Source organism: Drosophila subobscura, chromosome U (genome assembly GCF_008121235.1).
Source record: "Drosophila subobscura isolate 14011-0131.10 chromosome U, UCBerk_Dsub_1.0, whole genome shotgun sequence".
Classification (NCBI taxonomy): Eukaryota; Metazoa; Arthropoda; class Insecta; order Diptera; family Drosophilidae; genus Drosophila; species Drosophila subobscura.
In genome coordinates this window covers 15577451-15602086 of record NC_048534.1, presented here as the reverse complement: position 1 = coordinate 15602086, position 24636 = coordinate 15577451, and the positions used below count along the sequence as shown (strand labels likewise).

The following is a 24636-nucleotide window of genomic DNA, read 5'->3' as shown; positions in this document are numbered from 1 at the left end:
AAAATTTGTTTATTGAGATATTTTTTGTCCAGAGCCAACTGGTACAGTGGGAGGGGTCACTATCCGTATGCGTGTATAATATAGGGGGCATTGGGGGATTTTATATGGTAATTATTACATTATTTATATTTGAATGCTCGCTAAGAATATATAAAATATTTATAGTTTAGTTTAGTGGGTTTGTTTCTTGCATTGTTTATGCACTAGAATTGTACATGTTTGTGTGTGTGAATATTTACAGTTAAAGTTTAGTACATGTACTACATGGATTACTCGTTAAATAAATTATCATATATGGAGGGGTGTGGGGGTGAGGCCGATAGAGACCGAAAAAGCCGCCTCCATAGGGTTATGAAATGCGCTCTCTGGGCGACGACATTTTAGTGGTTTTTACACTTGTAAAAATTATATTAAATTATTATTATTACGTATTACGCATAGCATTAACTATAAAGAGAAGAGTGGGGGGAAATACGATTATAAACCATTCAGATTAGTGGTTGGACAGGGGGGCAAGGGGCTTACAAAACAATATATAAAATTGCACTAGGATTTTAGGCGGATTTAGTTATAGATTTAGATTTAGTTATAGATTTAGAAGTAAGCTTAAAAATTGTCACGTGCTGGAACTTGAATACAGGTACGAAATTTAGCAACGATCGCGATTGTTGTACGCCTGCACCTTGGCCACAGTGCAGTCGAGGGCCGCCCGGATATCATTGAACACGGGCACACCCTGCCGCTTGGCCAAATCGATGAGGTACGAACGTCCGCGATTGTAGTCCTTGATGGCGGCCACAGTTAGCTGAAAGCAAAACCCAAATGATTAGCAATCTAAATTTAGTTATAAACCCATTCAAAAACTCACCTTTTCGCCACCGAGCACACAATCCTCGGGCAGCATTTGTACCGCCAACACCACATTGTACATGAGTCCAATGCAGTGGGCGGCCAGTGTCATGGGTGCGAGGGAACGCGTCTCATTGGTGATCACAAAGAGCAGCACACGGCTGGAGTCGAGCAGAGCGGGATTGTACAGGCTCTGGCGCACAGCCACCGGCGGCAGTGACCAGCTGAGCGACTCCTCGGCTACCGTCAGCTCCTCCTGCTCCTCCAGCTGCAGCTGATTGCCGCGGCACTTTCGCCGCGTGCGAACAAACGAGCGCTGCTGCTGCTGTTGCTCGTGCTGTCCAGGCTGCGGCTGCTGCTGTCCAGGCTGCTGTTGCGGCAGCACCTGTATGCTCTCGTGCAGTGCCGGGCTGTGGAAGCTGATATTCTTCGACTGCAGGTAGGGTACCGCCAGTTCCTGACGCCACTTGGTGCGCATCACACAGCTGCCGCCCAGATAGACATCGCGCAGATCGAGTCCGCCACAGCAGAGGGCATCACCGGCACTGGCAATGGAGCTGCTGCTCGAGAAGACCGAATCGTTGGAGTCGCTCTCCTCCTCCTCGTTGGCCAACACCACAGACGCTGGTAGCGGGCCGCCTCCTGGCTTGGTTTCTATCGTTTTGGTGGTGATTATTTCGGTTGTTTCAATGGACTCGACGTTCAGCAAGATCTGTGGCTTGGGGCTTTTACCTAAACTGCTCGCGGCGGCTGGCTGCGGCGAGGATGTGCCACTGTCCCGGCTGCGACTCAGCTGCTCGAACAGGCTCTGACGCTCCAGATCGTGGCCAATGCCGCTGCTGCTGTTGGACGGTACACTGGCGTTGCTCGAGGTGCGCGAAATGTTCTTGCTGGCCGAATAGTAAATGTCCACATCGGGTGCTGCAATGAATGAATTATGAATTAATCGAATGTCAGAGGAATTAGCGGGAAGCGGATACCTACCATTGGTAAAATAAACCTGAGGCGGTGGCACATTGGTGCCCTTAATGGGCGAGATGCAGCCGCTCTCGTGTATCTCCTGCTGCAGGACGGACAGATAGGCCGAGATCACACAGAATAGATCAAAATCGATGAGCTCCTGATTGGCGATAATTGGCTGCACTTCCGCATCTTCATTTGCCTCGACCTTTGAGCTGTGCGTTTGCAGGAATTTCAACGATTCTCGCTGATTAATTATGATCTTTGTTAGATTATCTAAATTAACTAAACTCTGAGCATAGCCTAAGAATAAGAGAGCACGTTTACACTGTTCCACAGTGAGTAGATCGCTTTGCGGATTCACACGATCAAAGGCGCCGCGCACGGTACTGCAAAGTGGTTACAAAAATCTTAATAAAAGAAACTTTTGCTTTTAAAAACCCAGTGAAAACTCACTCTAAAATGGAAGATATCTTGGACGGTGGATCCCTGATGCCCGACAGTATTTCCTTGGTGCGCTGCAAGCCCGAGGGTATGTTCTCCAGTACTGGCAGACCGCGCCGGGAGACCAGCTCCTTAAGTATCATCTGATTGCGTGTCAGATCGAGGTATTCTCTGTGGAATGAGCAGAGTTTTAGTTGAAGGAATGCACTTGCTTTTGCTTCATACTTACTGCTGTGAAATAGGCTCATTTAGTATCTTCTGATTTGGTTTATACGGATGCAAAACCAACACCAGCTGCTTGCAGTTTTGACCCGCTATGTGTGCCGCCTCGATGGCACCAGCAGATGCGCGTGTTTCCGAATCCATAACAAAGAATAATACACGGGCCTTTTCCTTAGCACGATGCTCCAGCTCGATGAGATCGGGTGTCCAATCGGATACTTGCTGTAAGTACAAACAAAATCAAGGATAAATAATCTATTTCCTTAGGCCTAGAGTCGGCTGTCTTACAGGATTATAGAATGAAATGCCCAGCTCCTTCAGCGCTGGTATGGCAACGTCTGCGCGCCACGTTGTGGGATTGCAGGAGCCCCCGAGGAACACCTCCACGGGCTCATTGCTGGCGTTCTTTTTCTTTTTGGTATCATCGACACTGCTAAAGGATTTTGTGCTACGCAGCTCGGTGCCATGGTTGTCCAGCTTCTTGCCGTTGCTATGGCTGTAGGCATTATCCTCCTGTTGCTGCAGCAGAGAGCCTTTGCCCGCGGGCAGTTGCTGATATTCGCAGTAGTTGGATGACTGATTCGAAATCGTTGAAGCACTACAAACGAAAACCACGCAAATTAGTTAAATGAAAAGCCCAAAGGTTCATCAAACTCACCGAAAACGCTTCAGATCTGCGGCCAGTACACAAAATTGTCCAAATGTCAGGCCATTTGGCTGTCCACTGCCACCCTTGCGGGCCACTTTCTTGGCCGTTTGCAGCATTTCACTAACTATAAAATAAAACCAATTATTTAGTTGCATTTCGTAATGGTTAGACACTGATCTTACTCTGCTTTTGGCTGGGATGGAAGCTTAGCTCGTGAAAGAGCTCCTGTGTACGCTCATCGGGCACCACATTGCAGCGGGCCTTGGCACGCCATGCATTCAGAACTTCTCTGTAAAGATAAATAAAGAATATAAATTATTAAATGCAAAACTCATTAATGTACAGGCTTAAAAACAAAGCAATTGGCTTGGGGTAGGAAATCGTTTATGGCAGCAATTTATTGATCGCTTTTGGATAAGCTTTTCAGCTGAATACTGGAAAAATGCCCAAATAAATCAATTCGGGAAACTGTTTTGCTGTTGGTGCTCCTTATAAGCAAACAATGAATGAACTCCCTCAAGGACAGCCTATAGTCCGAATCGTACTATAAGTGGCAATGTATAATGCCAGTCACGTTCCCAGTGGCGACACATCGAAACATGTGCCACCCAATCGAGTACGCGAGCCATAAATAGGGGAACAAATATATTACGAGATTTTTGTGGCAGCTTCGTCTGCCTCTTCTTCCGTGTGTTGGCAAGACATCGTCATCACCAGAAGCAGCAGCAACAGCATCAACATCAACAACAGCGGGGGCACTGACAATTGCATCATTTGAACAAAATGGAAATTTAAATATCGCGTATACGTAGCGTATGCCACAAAGTTCTTTGGGAAGCGGAGACGCGGCTGAATAAATGGGTTTATTATTTATCGTATATAGCCATCTATTTCTCTGCGACGCAGTTACTTGATTTCCATTTCATTTTGAAACCGTTTCACTTTGTTTTTGTTTCTGTTTCTGTGTTTTTGTTTTTAAATATTTATATCACAATTTTTTCGCTCATATCTGTATCGTTTTTGCGTTGTGGTTTGGACAAAATGTTGTAATTGATTGCGTAAATCGTTTGTAAATGATTTTGTTTATTCCGACAAACAATCTAGAATTATCCGTCAACAATGTTTCATTCCAATTGAGTGGAGAATCGCGACTGAAATACAATTATTTATATTTCCTGCTGAGAAACGTTTTTGCATACCGGGCGGTGGGCCTTATCAATGCTAGAGAGCGGCCGCGGCCATCGGGCAATGCCAAGAGGAAGAGCCGCTTTGAGCAGCGATTGGGAATGGAAAATGACGTCAGTTTCAAGTCCAGTGACAAATCAAAGTCAGAAAACAAATCAAATTTGAAATATTTATTGTTGTTTCAATGGAAAAATACACACAAACAATTTATGGAAAAAAGATAATTAACGCCAGTTTGTAAAGTGTAAAGATTCTCATTGAATCAATTAGCAAAATCAATCGAATTACCAAAAATATATGATAGCTTTCGTCTGATTTCTGTTTCTGTTGATCGTTTTCCATATAAGGAAAATCCCTTACTCACTGCGACACGCGTTTCCGCAGCTAAAACGAAACACTAGCCATAAAAGTCGCCTTAGACATGTGGTTTTAAGCCACTGAATCACATGAAAAAATCAATCCAAAATGAATTATTTTATTTAAATACCTGTAGAACAAAGTTTAGCCGTTTTCCCTCCCTATTAAAACATAGAAAAAACCAAAGAGTGAAATCTACAGCTTGGCAGACACATCTCAAACGAGGAACAACATTTTTGGTTGTATGGCTGCCAAACAAAAAATATAAAAAACTTGTCTGCAGCCCACACACCTGAAGCACCTGAAAACCCAAACGGAAAAAAACATAAACTATGCAACAAAACGTTAAAAGAAACTCTTGCAACATGTTGAGCCAAAGAGAGACATAGAAAGAGAGAGAGTCAAAGGCAAATGGGAAGCCAAAATGCCAAGCGATTATGTCAGACAGAGCGAGAGACTCAAGAGCCAAGAGCCAAGAGCAAGTGCAGGCGGCGGTCAAACGTGTCTAGATGCCAATTACATGACTGCATCGATCTGCAGCAGCTGGTGGAGGAGACACCAACTGTTTCTGTGGCACGCCCACAGCTTCACATCATTCTCTAAATTTGGACCGGCCTCTGCCTCTGCCTCTATGCTTTTTGTTTGGTCTTCTATTTTTGGAATGATTCTTGGCTCTCGATTCCTTATGTGTGGGTGAAGTTGCGCCATAATCGTAACATTTTCTCTCCCCTCATTTTGTTGCTGTTGCTGCTGGTATTTTTATGGCAAACAGACCGATGCGAAGCTGAATTTATGCTTTGTTTACAAGAACACACGAAACAAAAGCATCCATAAAAGAGGAAGAGCATTGGCCGCCAGACGATGAACAAATTTGGCTGTGGAAACATTTCCGGAGAGGGAACGAAAACGAAAAGCAAAAGTGTGTGGGAACAGATCGATTCGGACACAAGGAAGTGCAGCAGAATTATCACATCGCAGCCACGCAGCATCAACGAATGCAATTAACAGATTTTTGCTTCGTAAACAATAATGAGACCAGTTTCGCAACAAAAATCATATAAATTAAACGGAAAGCTCGGCCGGTTCCGGCTTTATCTGTAAAGGATTCTTTCCCTACAGAAATGTACTTAAAGCTACTTCAACTAAAGAAAAGCTCTCCATAAAAATCACTTCGAGTAAAACCACCTAGAGAAAACATTTCTTTCGATTCATTAAACAGCAGAGAAAACATTGCTGGATGGCTCTCCGCTCCAGAGGTTTGAGCCCAAATGGATTTCGTGTCTGATTCATAATCAGAATTCATGATGAAATGGGATTCTAAGAAGCCGATGACATGATGTGTGCTACTAAAACTGCGACGACATTTTAGTGGTAAACAAGTTTTGCGTTCTTGTTTTCCTTTTTATGCTGTTTTGGGGCAATAGAGCGAAATAATGCGTTAACCAAGGGAGCGTATCGGATATGTATACCCCGTGGAGCCACATGAGAGCGAGAGAGAGTGGCATGAGTAAGATAAAAAAATATCTGTAAAGTGTTGTGGTCCGGACTACCGGAAATACGCCGTGACCTATTAAATGCTCCCTCGGTTTTGCAGATAAGGCCAAGTTAACAAGCCAAGGTTCTCCTTGTCCATGTCTCGGAGTCGTAATCTGAAATCTGCTGCTGCTTCTGGCCCTACTGCTGATAAGGCCTTAAACGTTTCTACATGAATCAGGGCAACGCAATCTATGGCTTGGCTATCTCCCAGATAATAAGTGCCTATAATGCAACAATTCAAGTGTACATTTACTTAATTTAAGCCATTTATAGACTAAAGAGCTTGATAAGAAGCGAGAAATGGAAACTCCTACTCCATGATTAATACTACAATTATCAGTTTAATATTCATTGATCTTGTCATTGGCAGGAATGCAGCAGCGCCCCTCGGTCGGTTTGCGTTCAATGTCTTTCCATATTGTTATCTGTCAGCAATGCGACTCCTATAATACACTTAATAGTATTATTTATTACAGATAAAACGGATATGTGATAGCTGTGAAAATCTATTCATAAATATTGTACTGCATGCGCGTTTTCCTCATAAATGGGATTACCCTGCTATTCTAATTCAAACAAATAGTGTACTAATTAATGTAAATGTTATCCGAACAGTCTAACAACAATTTCTTTGAAAACAAAGCTTCAACTGGAAGTTTTTTATTATAACGCGAACTTAAGGCCAGCTACGTATAAGTGTTTCTTGGGCATATCTGCATAAATAATTTCCAAAATGAATTTTCCTTCTTTATCCGGGCTGAAACTAAACCACGGATAAGTTTAAATCGGGGTTAACTAACCGAATATATAAAAATTAAATATAAACCTCACTTGTCGTCCCTTTGAGATATATAACGATCACCTTTGTATGGTGTTTTCCCATATCCGACTTTATCCAGTCACCTTATCAGCATTTCCTCAGTCAATGGATAAACCACAAACGACACACCCATAGATCAGAGAATTAAGCAGATCAGCATTTCCGCAAGTGATGAATGAACGTCTCATCAGGCACCGCATGCCGAGCATGCAATCATTATTTTGGCCTGGGGCCAAGCTGAATGACGCTGCTTTCGACTAGTACAGAAAATCTTACGAAAATCCATTAAAAAATAATAAGAAGAAGAAGCAAGGAGGAGGGAAGATGTGCAGGGGTAGGGAATATGCATTTGTGTAAATGATTTCATTGACCCACGCTCCCTGAGTGCCTTATTAATGAGTAATAAACAATTTCCGAATACAATTGAACAAAATGACAAAGTGTACATTGAACTCTGTGCCTGAGAGAGAAAGAGAGCGAGAGAGAGAGAGAGAGAGTAAGCGAGTGGGAATGTCGCTAGTTTTAGCCACAAACAAAACAAATAATCAACATTAACATTAACACATGCGCCTAAGCATACAATTTGCATTTGCTTTTGGCAGTTTGTAAAACGAGCGTGGAGGCGATTACGGTTTCTAGTGAAGAGCAGGCCCAACGATAGAACTATCGAAAATTATTGATCAATTTCTAATATATAATATAGGAAGATCTCTTATACGCGTGGCGACCCCTCTCCCCCGCTAAAACCCCAATCGCTGACAAAGCAAACAGTCATTAATAATTATGGTTATGGCGCGTACATTTGCATTTAACACTTGGGTAACGTAACACTACTCAGGGGCAAAATATTTGTCTACAATTTAATACTAGAACACATGTCACACGCGAAAGGTCTGTCTGTCTGTCTGACTCTCTATCGGGGCTAATCAGCATCGATCTATGTACATAAGTATGTATGTATGACTGATAGATGGAGGCAGAGTAAATCTCACTCGAAATGCAAAGGTGTGTTAGATATTTGCACAAGACTTGTGGCGCCTGGGGCCGGGCCTACGATACGATATAAGGTAACTCTTTGGCAGGTAACAGGTAGCCGCAAGGGGAGGGGCAGCAGCAGCAGAGGAAGAGAAGAGCTGGCGGGGGGCAGCTGCAGCGGCGATATACACCGTTCCGTTGACGACTCGTTTCAATCACACACACAGAGAGAGAGAGACAGAGAGGCACGAAACTCTCTCAGCAATAATCGATGATGAGGTCATAACTAATAATAAAAATGACGCTGCTCTGCCGCCGCCTCAGTGAGTAAAAGCAAACAAAGAGCAAAGACAGAAAACACACTGGCGAAGAGGCAAAGAGAGGGAGCGAAAGAACAGCTAAAAACTAAAGAGAGCTTTTGGTTGTTTGGCTTCCACCGTCTCTCTCTCTCTCTCTTGCTCTCTTTCTCTTGGCGAACAGCTGTTTCTGTGGCGGGCCAAAAGCATTTTCTATTCTGTTTGTTTAAACGTACGCATTTCGTATTTTGTATTTGTATTTATTTAACAAGTGTTGCCACTCCACTTTACGTCTCCTACACCTTCTACTTACTGCACTCCACTGCCGCCCCGTTATCGTTAGCAACTCTTGACAATTATTTATCAATGGCTCTGCACTGACGTCATATCGCAGCTCTTTGAACTCTCGTACAACTCTATATGTATAAAGTTTGCACTTTTTACGAGCATTTTCTTGGTATCTTAATCCCCCACACAACACTACTACTGTGGACGGACATTCCCACATGTCCGTTTCAATAAATCAAATTTTAAATCCACATTTAATAGGGAATTCGGTGCAAAAGTAATGAGCGACCCAGTACATGAGGTTCTCAATGGAATTTTATCATTGGAGGTGGGTTCGCTTTGGGGGTATGTTTGACTATTTGAACAATTAATTGTGTTTGCCCAAGCAATAGGGCATGTTATGGAGGAACAAGTTAAGTTATAAAATACATAAAAGATAAAGCATATTTTTATCTAGGCGGAAATTGAAAAGAAGGAGAAATTGTTTTCAATAATTTGTAATCCACAATTGGATTCTAAACTGATTCTTTAATTAATGGTTTTCCTTTACTCCTCCTCCTGTCTATCGTTTTATATATACAAATATTTACGAATACCTAACCAAAAGTCACTTTAAGATTATATTTTTGATGCCTGCCATAACGAGAAATCTTTCACTTGTATTTGTTCTTTTGTTAGCCATGATAATTAGCTGCCACCTTCTCCAGGTGCTTCTTCGGCTTCTTTCTGCCACACTCGTTAGGCGAAACCCTACCTCAAGCGAAGCCTCCGTATCTGATTAATCGGCTGTGTTGGTGTTGTGTTTGTTTATTTTTAAATCGTTGCTTCTACCCATGAAGACCGCTGTTCATCTTGGCCCCTTTCGACAAGCGACTATTTATAGAGAGACAGCAACAGAGAGTAGACTGAGACAGGCACTGGGCAAACAGGGCCGACCACCATTAGAGAACAATGCGGCAGAAGCTTTCACAAAGCAGTTAGGCCACGGACAGCACCAAAGATACGAATAAAAGTACTAGTTTTGTCTGCAGAGATACACTCGTAGTCGCACTCGTAAAATGGTAGCGTCATCGGTTTGTCTGGAGCTCTCAGTGGGGCTCTGTGGTTTTTGTATCTTGATTACAGTGTCGTTGTCCTATAACCTTTTTATGGGTCTGTCTCCGCTTCGTCTATTCGTCTGTTTTGGTTGTGACATCAACGTTTATTTTTAAGCTTCGCATTTCGTATTTCTATATATTTACGAGCATTTGCCTTCTCCCCATTTCTGTATTTATTTATTATTTATTTATTTCATTGTATACCAAAATTGTAGAGCGCCAATGATATCACTCTTTTTACCGAGTAATTTGTTTACCTTTGCAAACATTTCAGACTCCAGTATTTCCATCCATCCATTCCATTCCATGCCATGCGATTGCCGCCCAGCTGTGGATCGGATTGGACTGGCTCTTCGCCCAAGCAATTTAATGTCTGATTTCCAATCATATGTACACATATTTTTGGTCGCCCAAATGGAGTGTACAATGTGATTTGTCCTATCGGAGAGTGGCATCTAATCTAATCGAAACTTTTTTGTGGTCTGAATCCGACCTAGGTTTCGGTTGTGTACTATTCCCTTTTTTCTATGTGTGCAATCGATTCTATGTATACGGAAATTTATTTGAGATTGCTGAACGTGCGCGATTTGATCATGTTCCACAAAAAGAATCGAAACTGAGACTTTCTTTTCGCCAATAAAACATTTTCATATTTTACGAGAGAGTCGTAATAGAATTGTGCACTGACCACAGGTGTCATAAATTGTTCTACAAAAACATGGGCAATGCAACATACATATTTTTTATCGTCTTGCTATTTATGAAAGACCTCCATAGACTGTCCAAGAATTTTGATGGCCAATGGATAACAATCGTATGACTGCATTTCTAACAATAATATCCATCGGATAACAGTCGTATAACTGCCTAAAATAGAAAGGTGTTTGATTATATGGATCTAGAAAGTGTATTCGAAAAATGAGAAGGGTTCTGTTACAATTGAGAGGCTTTAAAATTTCTTTGGTGTTTAAAAATTTTAAATTTTTATTTGAAATAATATTACCTTAGAAATTCTCAAAAGAGAGACTTAAATTTTTTAAGTTCAACAAAACAAAGAATATCCTTTGCTGGTTTTTGTCGAATAAATATCCCTCTGGTTTCTATATCCTCACAAAAAGAATAGAGTGAGAGTGTGGCTAAGGGGGCGCGACTCCAATCCCCGAGATCTCGAGGCGGCGGCAGACACACAACCGAACCGCTCATCAGAGGCGCACGCGGGCAACTAAATTCGAATCGATTACCTTCTGCCTAGAGGGCTGCCAGTGCATTGCTTCCACCCGCAAGTGGTTTTCCATGCCTCTCTTCTGATTTCCTCATAAAATACGAGTATCTGCCTGCTGCTGCTTCTAGTCTGGAGGCAGCGCAAAAAATGTTCTCAATGAAAAAATTCTGACTGAGAAAAATCGGTTTCAAGTGGGGATATTCGCCTCACGAACATTTGATGTCATGGATGGTGGTAAACAAAGAAATTATAGAGTGGTATTACAACGCGGGGGGGTTGGGGCGGCATTCATTTATTTAATATTGTGTTAAATTACTAATTAAGCCAGCCACTGAGGCGGAGAGCGGACGGATATTGTTACGGCCGGTTGACTCCATGAATGATGTCATGAATTATCGTTTTCTGATTGAAAGTAGATAGGGAGGGAACTGCCGACCATCGACGTTGCTCTTGCTTGGCGGTTCAGAACAAAAGGCCTACACGGACTGTCCCCGCTGTCATTCAATCAGTCAGTCACACAGTCAGCCAGTCAATCAGTCACTCTGGTGCTGCCACATGCTGCTGTTGCTGTTACTGCTGTTGCTGCTGCTGCCTCTAATGAAGTTGTCATCGACACATTTGGACGCGCGATATCATTTTACTCCCATGCACGGCATGGCACGCCACTTATTTGTAGGCCTCTCTCCCACTTGGGCTGTGGTGTGTATGAGGCGTATGAGGTCAACGTTTCGAAAATAAATAGGTTACATATTCTGTCGTCTAAACACAAAGAACCCCAAAAAGCCAAGATCTAAAGGCTACCGATAAAGCGACCACCCACCACACACCGATGTGTGCTTTGTGGTGTTTTTTTTTGCGCAAGGTTAGTGAGGCATTGATGGGGGGGTTGTACAATACACATCTGGCGGCAGCGACTCTGCCTGCCACACTAATGGGGAATGCAAATCGGTGAAATTCTCTGAGGAGTGTGACTCAGAACCAGTCACTCCAAACCGTGTGGCGTGCGGATGTGTAACCCAATTGGCATCTGAGGTCACACACAATCGAATACTGGAGGTGGAGCTTCGAGAGAGGATAAATCCTAGATCATCGATGAGATCACTCTAAAGGAGCGGCGTCTCAACTGAACCGAAAAATAGATACAAATCGGAGATTGAAAATTACTCGAAATTTATTTAGATCTTAGGCTGGAAGTTTTAAACGTCGTTTAGCAAGTCAAATTATGTTGTAGATCGATTCATGATTTACAAGATACAAGAGTAGACATTAGCATATGGCAAATAAACGGATAAGAGTTGGATGACAGGCAGTCGTAGCTCTATTTGGAAGCTTCTCCCACAACTGTGAACTTAGCTCTTGTTTACTTCATTCCCTCCATGCAAATCAGCTTAGGAGATCAATTGAAAGCGCATTTTCCTCTCATAGTCTCAGTCTTTGAGTGCATATCCATTCCATAACCGACAGACAATCAGTCTTGAGACTCAACTGACAAAATGACAGACATGCAAAGATTGCGCGCCCCCGCAATATTTAAGCATTTCATAAAATTCCATTCTTATAGATTGTTTTCGTGGTTGCTCTCATATACAAACGGCTTATGTATGTATTTTGGTGGTCTCACATGATTTAATGGCTTTTCTTTTCTTATATTTTGCAATACAAATTGCTAAGCTCTTTCGCCACACGAAATTTGTTATTTGCTGTTGTTGCTTCTGCTGCTGCTTCTGGCTGCCGGCTGACGATCTTTGTTTGGTTTGTAAATTATGAAGTAGCCTCCGTTATGGCCCTCAAAAATTCACACTTTCTTTTAGCTTTTTGGTTGGAATATTATTATTTTTAGAACATGCCTCGCGTAAACAAAGCGACCAGTGCAAATCAAATATACAGAGCACAAATACATTGTTTAAGCGCTCTTTTTATTTTCTTAGTTTGTATATCGAATATTTTATGGCCCCGGGGGCACGGCATGGCCATGAAAAACAACGCCAAGTGCTGCACTTGGCCATCATCAAAATTCGCACATGCATAGATCGTGCATCAAAAGTTGTAAGCGAGTGACGACTTGAGAAGTCTTTTGAAAGCTTCGGTTAAATATCCATCTAATGGTAGACTCATTTCTGGCTCCAGTGATCTCATTTGCAATTCGGATAAAGCGAAAGCGTGGGAAGCTCGCCACAACATGATTTTTATTTGCCAAAGATTACATCAAATCGATCCAAATAAATTTGCCATTGGGTTAGATCACGTCTAAACTCTTTTAGAGGTGACATCAATGGATGATGGCTTACGGTTATTAATCGATGGCAAAGCCATTTGGGCGATGACTACATTCGATTGATCATCTAATCGCAACTATAACTCCACTTATCGTCAGACATTATCGGGGGGCTATCAAACAACTACTCGTAATATGTCAGTATTTGTCAAGCACTCTTGGCTTTGCCGTTTGGCCTTTAGATAGCCCATTGTCTGAAGCGGAAAAAGGGTAGTGTCCGTCCTCCCTCCGACCACATTGTATATGTCTATTCTTAGTCGCTGATTGCAGTGCAGTTGCCGCTGCAGAAACTCTTGATTCTGGCTCTCAATACATTGTTTATTTTTAGCCGATTAGCTCAGTGGAGGAGTACTCCGACTCTATTGTTCGACATTTATGTTTGGCACTGTATCCAATCCCGATGGCTGTTTACTGCGGCAAAGAGTGGAGCTTTGCAATCATTTACTTAGTAATTGTTTACAGCACGTTTCTCAATTATGTCGAATGAATAATTAATGCGCACATTTGCTTAGCCCATTAATGCAATTTTCCAGCACATTTATTCATTATTATTCATTGGCGTAGTTCCGCAACGAAAAGCGAATACTCATTCGCGATTCTCGATTCTCATTGTCGATGCACTGCGCCACACAGTGTGAGAATTGGGTGTGCGGTTAATTTTCCTAATTGATTTCTACAAGTTTTTCTGAGACGAGATGCGCCACCTGACATTGATTGAAACTTGTAATGGTAAACTGATGGATGACAGCAAATAAAAAGAAGCTTGTCAGACTGTTTTATCTATTCGGATAGGTGTTTCTTTAACTCGCGAATAAACTGGGTAATTAAAAAATGAGAATTTTAGGTGTAGATGGTAACATTTTGTTGGTTGTTTGTGTCTTATGTGTGCTCAAAAGGATAGGAGGTGTCTACCACTTGTTTATCTCGATTCTCGCATATAATTATAATTTATAATCTATGAGAATGCTCTGGCACTTTGTCGACACATCTCCACTTGTTAAATGTCTTAGAAAAATAACCATAAGTATTTTAAAACCACATCAATGTAGTCAGTTAAGTCCCTTTGTTACAATGATGAGTTTTCTCTGTTAACCAGATACAAATGTACATTGGAAAACCCATTGAAACACATCTATAAATACAACGAAATATCATTAACCGCTTACTGCATTTGGGATTTAGCTAAAGCTTAAGGAAAATTGCTTGTGATTTCTCAGTATTGTGCGCGCTGAGACAAATGGAAGTAAATGGCAATTGGCATTTTATTCAATTAATTATCCGTGATTGCTGCTTAGATTTTGATGCCATGCCATGCAATGCCATGCACTATGCCATAACCAAGTTAAAAATAAAGCATAATATTACGAAGCCAGAAGCAAAAGGAAGACAGCAGCAAATTAATACGAGTATATTTTTTTATACAAATTGATAAATGCACTTCACAGCACATAATAACAAAACAATAGACAAAAAGAAGGAAGAAATGCGAGTAATAAAGACAAATCGTTTCCACTAGGAGAATAATTGACAAAGAATGCGGCATTTAGATGAATTGAAGTGCCTTTGATAAACCCAGACTTATCATCAGACGACTCTCAGCCCCGGCCAATGCTTGATTTATTATGGCATCAACATCTCAATGGAATAAAGACTGAGACGATGCTGCCTGCTGCCTGCCATTCGGCGGCACAATCAAATTAAGGCGAAATAAAAACAAAGCCAAACGCATTCAACTCTTTTAATTTAACTTTTTTGCGGTCCATATAAACTCTTTAATGACCCAACGCCAGAGAGCGTCGTGATTTATGACCAGAAATTAGTTGACGTTTTTTTGGTTTTGTTTTGTTTTTATTGAGGGCCGCTGAACAATGGGACTCACAATCGTAATCGCATATTCTCCCTCTCCATTTCCAGGGCAATTGGCAATACTTAGCAAATCGCCAACACGTGCCCCATGGGATTACAAATTGTGTGTTTGTGTCACGGAAGAAGGTCACAGCCGACAATAGATCATGGCTAAAATTAAACATCGAGCCATACAGAGGAGAGCCACATATTGAATGAATTGAACTTTTGGTTTGATGCCTCGTTGCAGTCTGGGGAGTATTGGATGTCTATCTACTTTTTGGTGACAGTCTCATCCACAATAGGTACACAAATTCAGGGTATCCAGTAGTCGCTTTTTCAATAAAATTCGTATACGAATAACTGGATAATTATCTGATTTTAAGCCAACGAAAGTAGTCACTGTACTAAAAATACGTTCTAGGTGTGAGTTGGTTGACTACTGGATAACCGGATAAGCTGTTTAGAGATTTGTTCCAACAGTTTTGTGCAAAAAAAGTCACTGAGCGTTGAGTAAATTCTATTAAGCAGCTGTTATTACAGGAGCATTGTTCTAAAACCACACGGCTGTGGTTCAATGTTTAACATTTAACGACTTGTACAGTTTCAGAATAGTTTTATTTACTCAAACAGGGTATCAATAGTTCGTAAGCTGCCTTTTGGCAAAACAATTGGCACTGCCTGGAGGCAATGTGCTCAATAAATGTTATAAATGTGACAATTTGTTGGGTTATTTATGACTTTATTATATGCAAATTGAGACAAATGTTCAATCTGCGCGTACAGCATGTGTACACGATACCCCGCAATCGCATACACCCGCTACACCCACAACAACACTCGATACTCCTCGAGATGCTTATATGCCTGAGTTCGTGTTTACAGCTCTCGCTTTGACATTTTAATGCTTTGTTATTATTTTTTGAATAAAAATAAATAAATGCAATACACGCGCCTCACTGGACGACTGAATTGGTGAATTGGTATGGGTGAGTGTATAGTCGAAAGAAGAAAACGAACGACAAAACCTCATGCAAAGATCAAGTTCAATGAATTTTCACACAGAGCCCAAAGAGCGCCAAGGCGGGGGGAATGGTAATTTCATTTAATTGAATATTTTTCTGTGTCTTTCTGTGTTTCTGTTTTTGAGTGCGCGCGCAAAATAAATATAAATATATCAATTTTAAAATAACGATGACAAAATCGCTCAAGACACAAGAGAGAGCAACGCAACCAAACGGAACGGATCAGAGACAGAGGCCCTGCCCTGATGGTGGGATGAAGGCGTGGCAGATCGTGAGAAGATAAATCACGAAAAATGTCTGAAGTTCAATAGAACCTATGGGATAATGACCAATAAATTATAAATAAAGGTTTATCAACTAAAAGAACAACTTAATTCCTGGATAAATCAACAAATTTTCTAGTAAATAAACTTCATTTCGAAGGGTGAGTTGATTAATGGCAGCAAGACCGTATGGATAAGGTCACTGCCCAATACAATACATTTTATAGCGGCCCATCAATTTAATCAAAACCTCCCATAAATATTTACACGAATTTACCCCTGGAACATATACATCTGGAATTCCTTTTTGGCGTCGACCTTGCTTAATCTCAAAGAGTTTGACCATCGCGTAAAATCTGAACAGCTCTGCAGACAGGGAATGATGAATGGACAAAACTATAAATTGAACTTTTATTTATCTTTCTCCACATTTGAAGGCTTTTCCTATGCAAATATCAATGAACCTAAAAGAATAATTGGGTTATTTCTTCTCCTTGAAGCATAAATTCTTATTCAGGAAAAGTTTTTGGGTGTTAACATAGCAGAATGCTGATTGATGCGCCGTTTTCCACTAGGAAATGTTCAATGAATGCTGCGCATGACGTTGATTCATAATCGATGGAATACATTTGCTTCAATCGATCCAACTTTGACCGCCTTTCTTTTTTGAGCGCTTACAGCACTTCTACCTTTTTGGATTTCTCTAACTTTGTTTGTTTGGATGTCGTTAGTCGGTTAGTAAAAGTCATAACCAAAGAATAATGGAAATCAAAAGAAAACAAAGAAAAAACATACCCAAAAAACATTTGCGTGATCTGCGCGGGCGTCTGGCACACATTGTGCACATTGAGGGTGCGGGGGCGAGCATAGAGCATGCCGGGTGTCGTCTGCGAGCAGTGGCCCCCAAATGGCGGTAGACCCGCTCCGGCCAATATCGCTGATGTCGAGTTGCTGCGAATTGTGGTGTAGGCCCGATAGTGGGAGCTGGCCGAAGATCGCAGCTCCACCGAAGTTGTCGTTGTGGTCTCCTCGGTTTCGGTTTCCTCCTCCTCCTCCTCGTCCTCGTCCTCACATTGTTTCTCAGGAACCAGAGACGACTGAATGTGGCCCTCATCCAGCATCAGCATTTGGTGGTGCCTTGTAAGTGCCACTGGTGGTGGTGGGTGCACGGTGGGTGGTGTAGCGGGTGGCATGGCGGCTTTTGTTGCTGTTGCTGTTCGCAATTTAATAATGCCGTTGCTGTTGTTGTTCAATTTCTTGGCTCTCTTATTGTTGGCGGTGTTGTTGTTATTGTTGTTGTTTATGATGCTGTTGTTGTTGTTGATGTTAGCGCTCGTGTTGTTGTTGTTGTTATTTCCTATGGTCTGCGTTTTTGTTGTTGTGGCTGGATTGGGGTTATATCGATGTTGCAAGCGCATCTTGGATTGGATTTTCTTTTTGTATTTTGTGCTTGTCGAGTGAAAGAGATTTGATTGTTGTTTTATCCGTTGTTATCCGCTGGAATTTGTATTGATTTTGTTCATGGATTTGTAATTTGATTTTATCTTTATCCTTTATAGCTATCCTTTTGCTTTTTCTATGCTTTTCTGCATTGATGTGTCCTATTTTTGCATTGATTCAAGTAAAATAGTAGACTGTGGTTTTATCCGTGATTCTTTGCTGACATCTCTTTGCTTTTCTGCAGCGTTTTTTCTTAGTTCAAGTGAATGATGATTATGGTATACGTGATTATCCGTTGGCGTCAGTTTTGTTTTTATTCATTTAAAATCAGTTTTAGTCAAAGAGTAGATTATAGTTTTATCCGCTGGCATTTGCTATGATTTCTGCATTGATTTCGTCGATTGGTTGTCCTCTTAGTCCCATGTCAATTAGCATAACTTGTCCGCTCTCGCCGGCAGCAACATTTCTCGTGGGGGACGGCGTCGCACTTTCACTTTCAACTGAAGAATTTATGTGGAAAATAAACAATGTTCAAAAAACTGATATAGAAAGCAAACAAAGCAAAACAAGAAAATAAAACAAAAGCAAATAAATCTTTATAATTCAAATGCACCAGAAAAACTATATATTTATGGGTTTGTGTGTGTGTAGATGTTCGTTTTGGATATTATGGATATATAAATCGTTGGATTTTATTTCCACATCTATTTTTTTGTATGTTATTTAGCACTTTTACAGGTGTATGTATGGGTGTGTGTTTCGTTTTTTTTGTCTATGTCTCGACTTTCTGTTAATTTTGCACAAATAATTAATTTGATTTGATTTTTGTTTTGTTGGCGAACGGGGGGAAAGCTCTCTAAGGAGACAGACTGATTTGTGTGTGTGTGTGTATACTCGTTTTGTTTTATAAATTTAGAAATGATTTTATGCCACACACAGAGACACCACAAAAGCACGGGAGGGAGCAGACCGGAGCGTAGCGTATAGAAACGAAACGGAAGTCAGCGAATTTTCGTAAATATCGAAAGAGAACTCACATAGAGGCACTCGCACACAGGCAACCGATAGGCGTTCGTTCATTCATGCACCTTCTGGCATATACACATTCATGCAACACAGCACGCAGCACACGCTTCGGATACGCAATTTACGTTGTGAACGCGTCGAACCAACGCAAGCGAATGAGGCGCGCAGCTCCACGAAGCCCACAGAAGTACTTCGAACATTGATCGCTGCCTTTCTCTGTGGGGGAAGAGCGAGAGAGAGAGAGAGAGAGAGCGCGCGACGAGCCCCACAGAGCGGGCGAGAACACACAGAGAGCGAGAGTCTGATGTCGTGTGGGGCTCTCTGTGCCAGCATGGTTTTTGCCGTTCAAAACAAACATTCAATCAAAAAGAAGTGAGGAATGTCTCGACTAACACATACCCTGCACTACCCAGATTTATCCACCCATATATTATTATTTTAAAATATTTTATTGTGAATTCTTTTATTAGCTGAACGAATTTCCCATAAGCAAACGGAAACAGTTTACTTTCGAATGAATATACCACTCAAATGTACAAATTCCAAGGTATTACACAAATTTTGACCAGCGTTGGAAGCTGAGGGGAGAACAATTTAGACAGCAAGACACAAGCCCACGCGTGGGCTACTCTCGATTGTTGAACGCTGTTTTTGGGAACAGGGAACCCAACCGAATTAATTCTCACAACCACCAATCGAATGGGGCACCGCACACACACCTTAACAAAGGTTATACAAATAATAATTTGATCAGAATCGTTAAGAGCTTAAAAACCCATTGAGTGTGTGTGTGTGTGTGTGGGGGTATAATTAAATTACACATATTAGGGATTCCTAATTGCATTTCACATCATGATTATTGTATCCACAGCAAAATGCTGTTAACGTTTAAGCAATATAAATTTATATTTAATAAATATTTAAATATTTATATTAAAAAGTGGATATTGGAAGTGGAATCGTAGGATTTTTTTGATAGCTTGAATGCATTTCTTTTATGCTCAAAAAATTTATTTCAGTCAAATTTCAGTCATTGCTCCTGGGGACTTAAGCTTTAAAATGGGTCTCCCTTTTTGAATTTTTGACTCTTAGTGGCGCTACACACCGATCTACTAATTACTAATTCCTGCACATTACTCATGGTAGCACAAAAATGTGAACTTAGATTAAAGTTTGACCAATAATGGCTGTGGCTCTGAGTAACAATGGGAAATGGGTAATAAGGGGGCTCCCTTCGGGACACAGATAAGTGACACGATAAGCGGCTCAATGGGTCCACCGCCCCCGTAGGTTGCACCCAAAATAGGGATAACAGGTAAATAAGTTATTTCCGTTTCGTTTTGTTCCTTCTATTTGTTGTTGTTGTGCGACTGTCAACAGCTGTTTGTGGGCGTGCTGAAGACAATCTTCCAAATAGATGAGAAAATACATATGTATGTATGTATATAAGTATGAATAAATCTGACTATATCTGTTGGCCGGTCGCAAAATTTATTGATGCCGACACAAAAAGAGATTATGCGCGCGTGTAGGTGAACACAAAAAATATACAAGTATATATTTTTGGAGGGGAAACAAATATGTTTAGAAAAATATAATAAAAAGAGGGCGTTGCTACAAATTATAATGTGTGTCAGGGTTTGCTCTTGGCACTTGTTTCGCTCTTGCCACCGCGAATGCGAAAGTTCAAAAAGATTTTTGCGCACATGTCCAAGACGTTTGGGTCGCTTGTTTCGATCTGCTGCCAAAAATATTAAAACGTTTAGAGCACTACACAACACTATGAAGGGGAGAGGAGATGCTGTCATAGGCGCGCCTTTTATGAGCATTTCGCGATGATGATGATGCCATTGCGCCGATGTGGGCTGCTGGGTTATCTCGGGTTATATTGTGGTTATAAATCCATCTAAGCCTAATTAATTGCTGGCCACGAGCTTCATTTCGCGGACAAGGTGAAAACATTGAGGTTCAAATGATTTGTGGTTCCGGATAATCGCCCAAAACAATGTGCTCTGTGCGCAATGTCAAGATCACAATGGGAAGAGCTTGAAATTATTCCTGGGTCAACGATTCCACAATACAAGGGAGTACAAAAAGCGTAGAATTGTAAGCTTGTATAATGTTAATAATAAGTTTGAGCTCATATTTCATTGGGATAACAACAAAAGATTGTAATAAGCACTTAATGCTTCAGTAATTCCGTGTAAAACAAAAGTAACTTGATGACATTTTTATCTGGATAACGTTGCTCGTTTTGATAGAAATTAATACATATTTATATTGTGTCTTAGAGGCGGAATAACATTTTTAAGTAATGCAAATATGTCCAGGGGTTCCTGGAATTTCTCAAGGTAGAATTTGTAAGAAAAGACAGTTGCGGAAACGGGATTTTCATTATTTTAAAGATATATTTGTATAATAAAAAGAAAAAGCAAGTCGTAACGTTTCTTGATAATTTAAATATTGGATAACACAAGGCATAGGTCAACGTCGGAATAGAGTTCAATGGACAACAAGCGATAAGAGTACCGATAGCATTAAACAAACAAATGACAAAAAGAGACACTCGGATAAGTGCGGATAACACCCGAAGCTTAACATTACCCCTCGACAGAGGCCGTTTGCGATTGCAAGCAAATACCTAAAGCACGGAATCATGTTGTCTAAATGGAAATAATTGCCACAAACGATGTTTTCGATTAGTCAGTCTTGCTGCTTGCTCATCCTCCTACCTGCCTCCATGACTTTCCAGAGCCAAAAGTGAATCTAGAATTCACCCCACCCACATATTCGTACTCGTATATGCTTCTAGGGCGCAGCTGGTTGAGTGGCAAGTGATTGATTGATTGATTGATTGACAAATTGTTTGAGAGAGAGATAGCGAGCAAGGGAGAGCGAGCGGCATTGCTCTCTTTATTGGATGATAAGCATTCAATCAGGTATCCATCAGACACACAGACAAACCCATACAAAAGCGACACAAAAAGATAAGCAAATGCGTAGATAACAAAGCCTACACATGCACACACACATACAGCGACATTCTATGCTTTGTTTTTGTATGTATGCATGTGTGATATTGGCTTTAAAATAAAATAAAAAAGTTTATCGCACCGCAAACAAAAACGACCTTCAGTAGTAATGATGGTTTTTTTTTGTATTTGCTCAGCCACATTTATTGTATGTCAGGCAGAGCCGATTGCCGATTTCTTTGGCATTTTACTTCTCGTATATTTTCAAAAACATTTCCATTTCCGTTTTTCTCTGGCCAAAAATTGTTTTTGTTTCTGTGCTGTATATGTTGGGACATGACTTTGTTGATTTTATACTGATGCTGATTTATGCCACAATTGTTTTTGTGTATTTTCCACGGCACGCGTACTCCTTCTCTTACGCTGTTTACGATACTCAATTAACGGGACTGGCCGCTCGCTCGCTTGCCGCCAAAATGAACCCAGAACACAAAAGCAAAGCTTTTTACCCACACCACACTTAACTCAACTTAATGTTCGCTATCTTGCTTCTGTCTGTCTCTTTGTTTTGTACTCTTCTAGGTCTTCGCTCAGGTACGAGAACAACCGCAAGAAAAACAGAAGGAAGCAACAGAAATTACTGATGTGACACTCGTGCAATACCCTAACCTGAAATATCTATATTTAATGTATTTACATTTTATTTGAACTTTCACCAGGGCCAAATACAACCAATTTCCTTAAATTACCAATTAATTTTGACCCTATTCGTTGGGCGTGCTCATTTGTTTAGTAAACAGCCTCAACAAGTCGAAGATGTCTTATCTCATGCAGGGTATCGTCAACAAAGAGACAAACGGCTGCTGCAGTTGCTGCTTCTTCGAAATCGCTGCTTTTCGACAATTTTTATTTTATTTGTTAATAAACACGCGCATTGTTATTTCCCTGCTGCCCACGGTCCACACCCCACGCCCTGGCGACGTGTTGATGTTTATTAATTTTGTGGGTTGTTTTTGCTATTGCTCACCTTTGTTATTGCTAAAAGTTTATCAAAGTGTTACATCTTTCATTGCATTCTCGTTTCCGCCTTCATCATAATTAAGTGCATTAAGTTAATAATTGTCCGAGTGTCACAACAATAAGAACAACGACAGTAAAGTGGATGATCGAGTGATACATGAAAGCTTACAAAAATACTTGTAGGAAATGTACAGAACTACAGTATATTCTGTGGACAGATATTGATGTTCGAAAGTAGATTTGAGCGTTCAAGGCAGATGTTCGAATATGCAAACAACGGTAGGATGGTATAATGGATTATGATAATAATGGATTATCGTACTAATAAAATCGGAGGGTCTATGCACCCCTACATAAACTACTTTTTGCCTATGATGAAAGATCTTTTATTTAATCTTTTATTTATTTTAAACCACAAAGAGTTCAAGGACGTTCTACTCGTATAGCAAAGAAAAAATAAGTTTGTACTCGTATTTTCTCATCTCTCCACATGAAACCCCCCATAACATGTGCTCTCAATGGCAGCCGCAGCTTCGCGTTAGTTTGAAGAGCGAATAGAAGGGGTAGAGAGAAGTGTGGGCACTCAGCACGCGTTGAAATACACTTTGAATACGAAGCCAACCCCAAGGCTGCCCCAAAACTAGCGGTAAATCCAAATTAACCTTCGCTTCGAGCAAACTCACACACACACACATGAAAGAGTATTTAAGTAAACTTTCCAACAAAAAAAGTTTCTGCTGCTTTGGCAAAAACGAAATGCAAAAGCAGATGAAAGAAATCCAACTAACGGACTAAAAAGCTTAGGTCATTGACCAAAAAAAGAATATCCAAAAGAGAGAGCACAGTCGATGGGCTCTCTTAAACTCTCGAGCACGTTTTCCGAAAAACAACAACAAAAACTGACGACGCCACTTTTATATCTGTATGTGAATGTGGGGTGAAGCTTTGCCGCTCTTTCTCTCTCACTCACACCAAAAACCGTATATTGTCAATGCGATCTATAGGAATACCTCACCTTATATTAATTCACTATGGCCACAATCTACACACACACATACGCACACAAATTAGATTCCGCTGTTGCCCAACAACAAAAGCCCTGCGCGCTTACGTCATTCATAAAAATACAAACGTAGCGTAAGGCAAAGAGAGAGGAACAACAAAAGAGAGATGGAGAGCGGCAGACAGTAGCGATTGTAGAATGCATTTACCATTGGCCATTTACCTGAGGAATAATTTAACCATTTTATGCATTTTTTATGCTCTCTCTGTCGACACTTTCCACGCGATACGACACTCTGTTTGAGGGGAGATGTGTGGAGGCGTTTGTTTAATCAATTCCTGTACGGTCGCTCCATTACTTTCTGGTCGGGGCCCCAGCTGCTCCTCTATTGCACCGATTCGAATCTTCCACACGCGGACCACGGCTGTACGTTATGTTTTATGTTTGAGTAAACAAATAACACTTGTATTTGTTACATTTTATATATTTAATGTTTTTGTTTTGGCACGCAGCGCCGTGGAGTAAAGTTGTTGTTTTTGTTTTCAGTGTGACCGCGGAAGTATCAATTAAATATACCGTCAGGGCCTCGAAAATACACCGAAATATACTTTTTCATTTTCAAAATATACCGTAAAATATACCATGGTCTGAAATCAGATTCCTCGATTTTGATGTTCGATTTGATGTTACTAGCTTGTTAGGAGTCTCAGCACTGTAAACATAATTTTAGCCGGTGGATGAAACAGTTCTATGCAATTAAACTTAATATAATTACTTTTTGTTGTACCTGTACTGCAATTTTAAGGTTTTTAAGAAGGAGGTACGAAAAAGTATTCGTTTATCCACATAATAACTACACGTTTGCTA

General features: G+C 40.9%; 1 protein-coding gene across 5 annotated transcripts; it reads right to left on the bottom strand.

The window, feature by feature from the left end:
- Window positions 1-186: 186 nt before the first annotated feature.
- On the bottom strand, window positions 187-24268 carry LOC117902414. Of its 5 annotated transcripts, XM_034813759.1 has the most exons (11): window positions 18786-18931; window positions 17104-18248; window positions 3307-3413; window positions 3134-3248; window positions 2764-3073; window positions 2483-2697; window positions 2266-2424; window positions 1834-2198; window positions 1582-1770; window positions 869-1503; window positions 187-805 (listed from the first exon to the last, which is right to left on the bottom strand). In XM_034813759.1, the coding sequence occupies exons 2-11, from the start codon at window positions 17724-17726 to the stop codon at window positions 650-652; spliced, it is 2874 nt and encodes a 957-aa protein (XP_034669650.1). In that variant the 5' UTR covers window positions 17727-18248; window positions 18786-18931; the 3' UTR covers window positions 187-649. The 5 variants fall into 5 exon arrangements, with proteins under 5 accessions (XP_034669650.1, XP_034669649.1, XP_034669648.1 ...); XM_034813758.1 differs by lacking the exon at window positions 18786-18931 and adding an exon at window positions 23992-24268 and having other exon boundaries at window positions 869-1770; XM_034813757.1 differs by having other exon boundaries at window positions 869-1770.
- Between the last annotated feature and the right edge of the window lie 368 nt (window positions 24269-24636).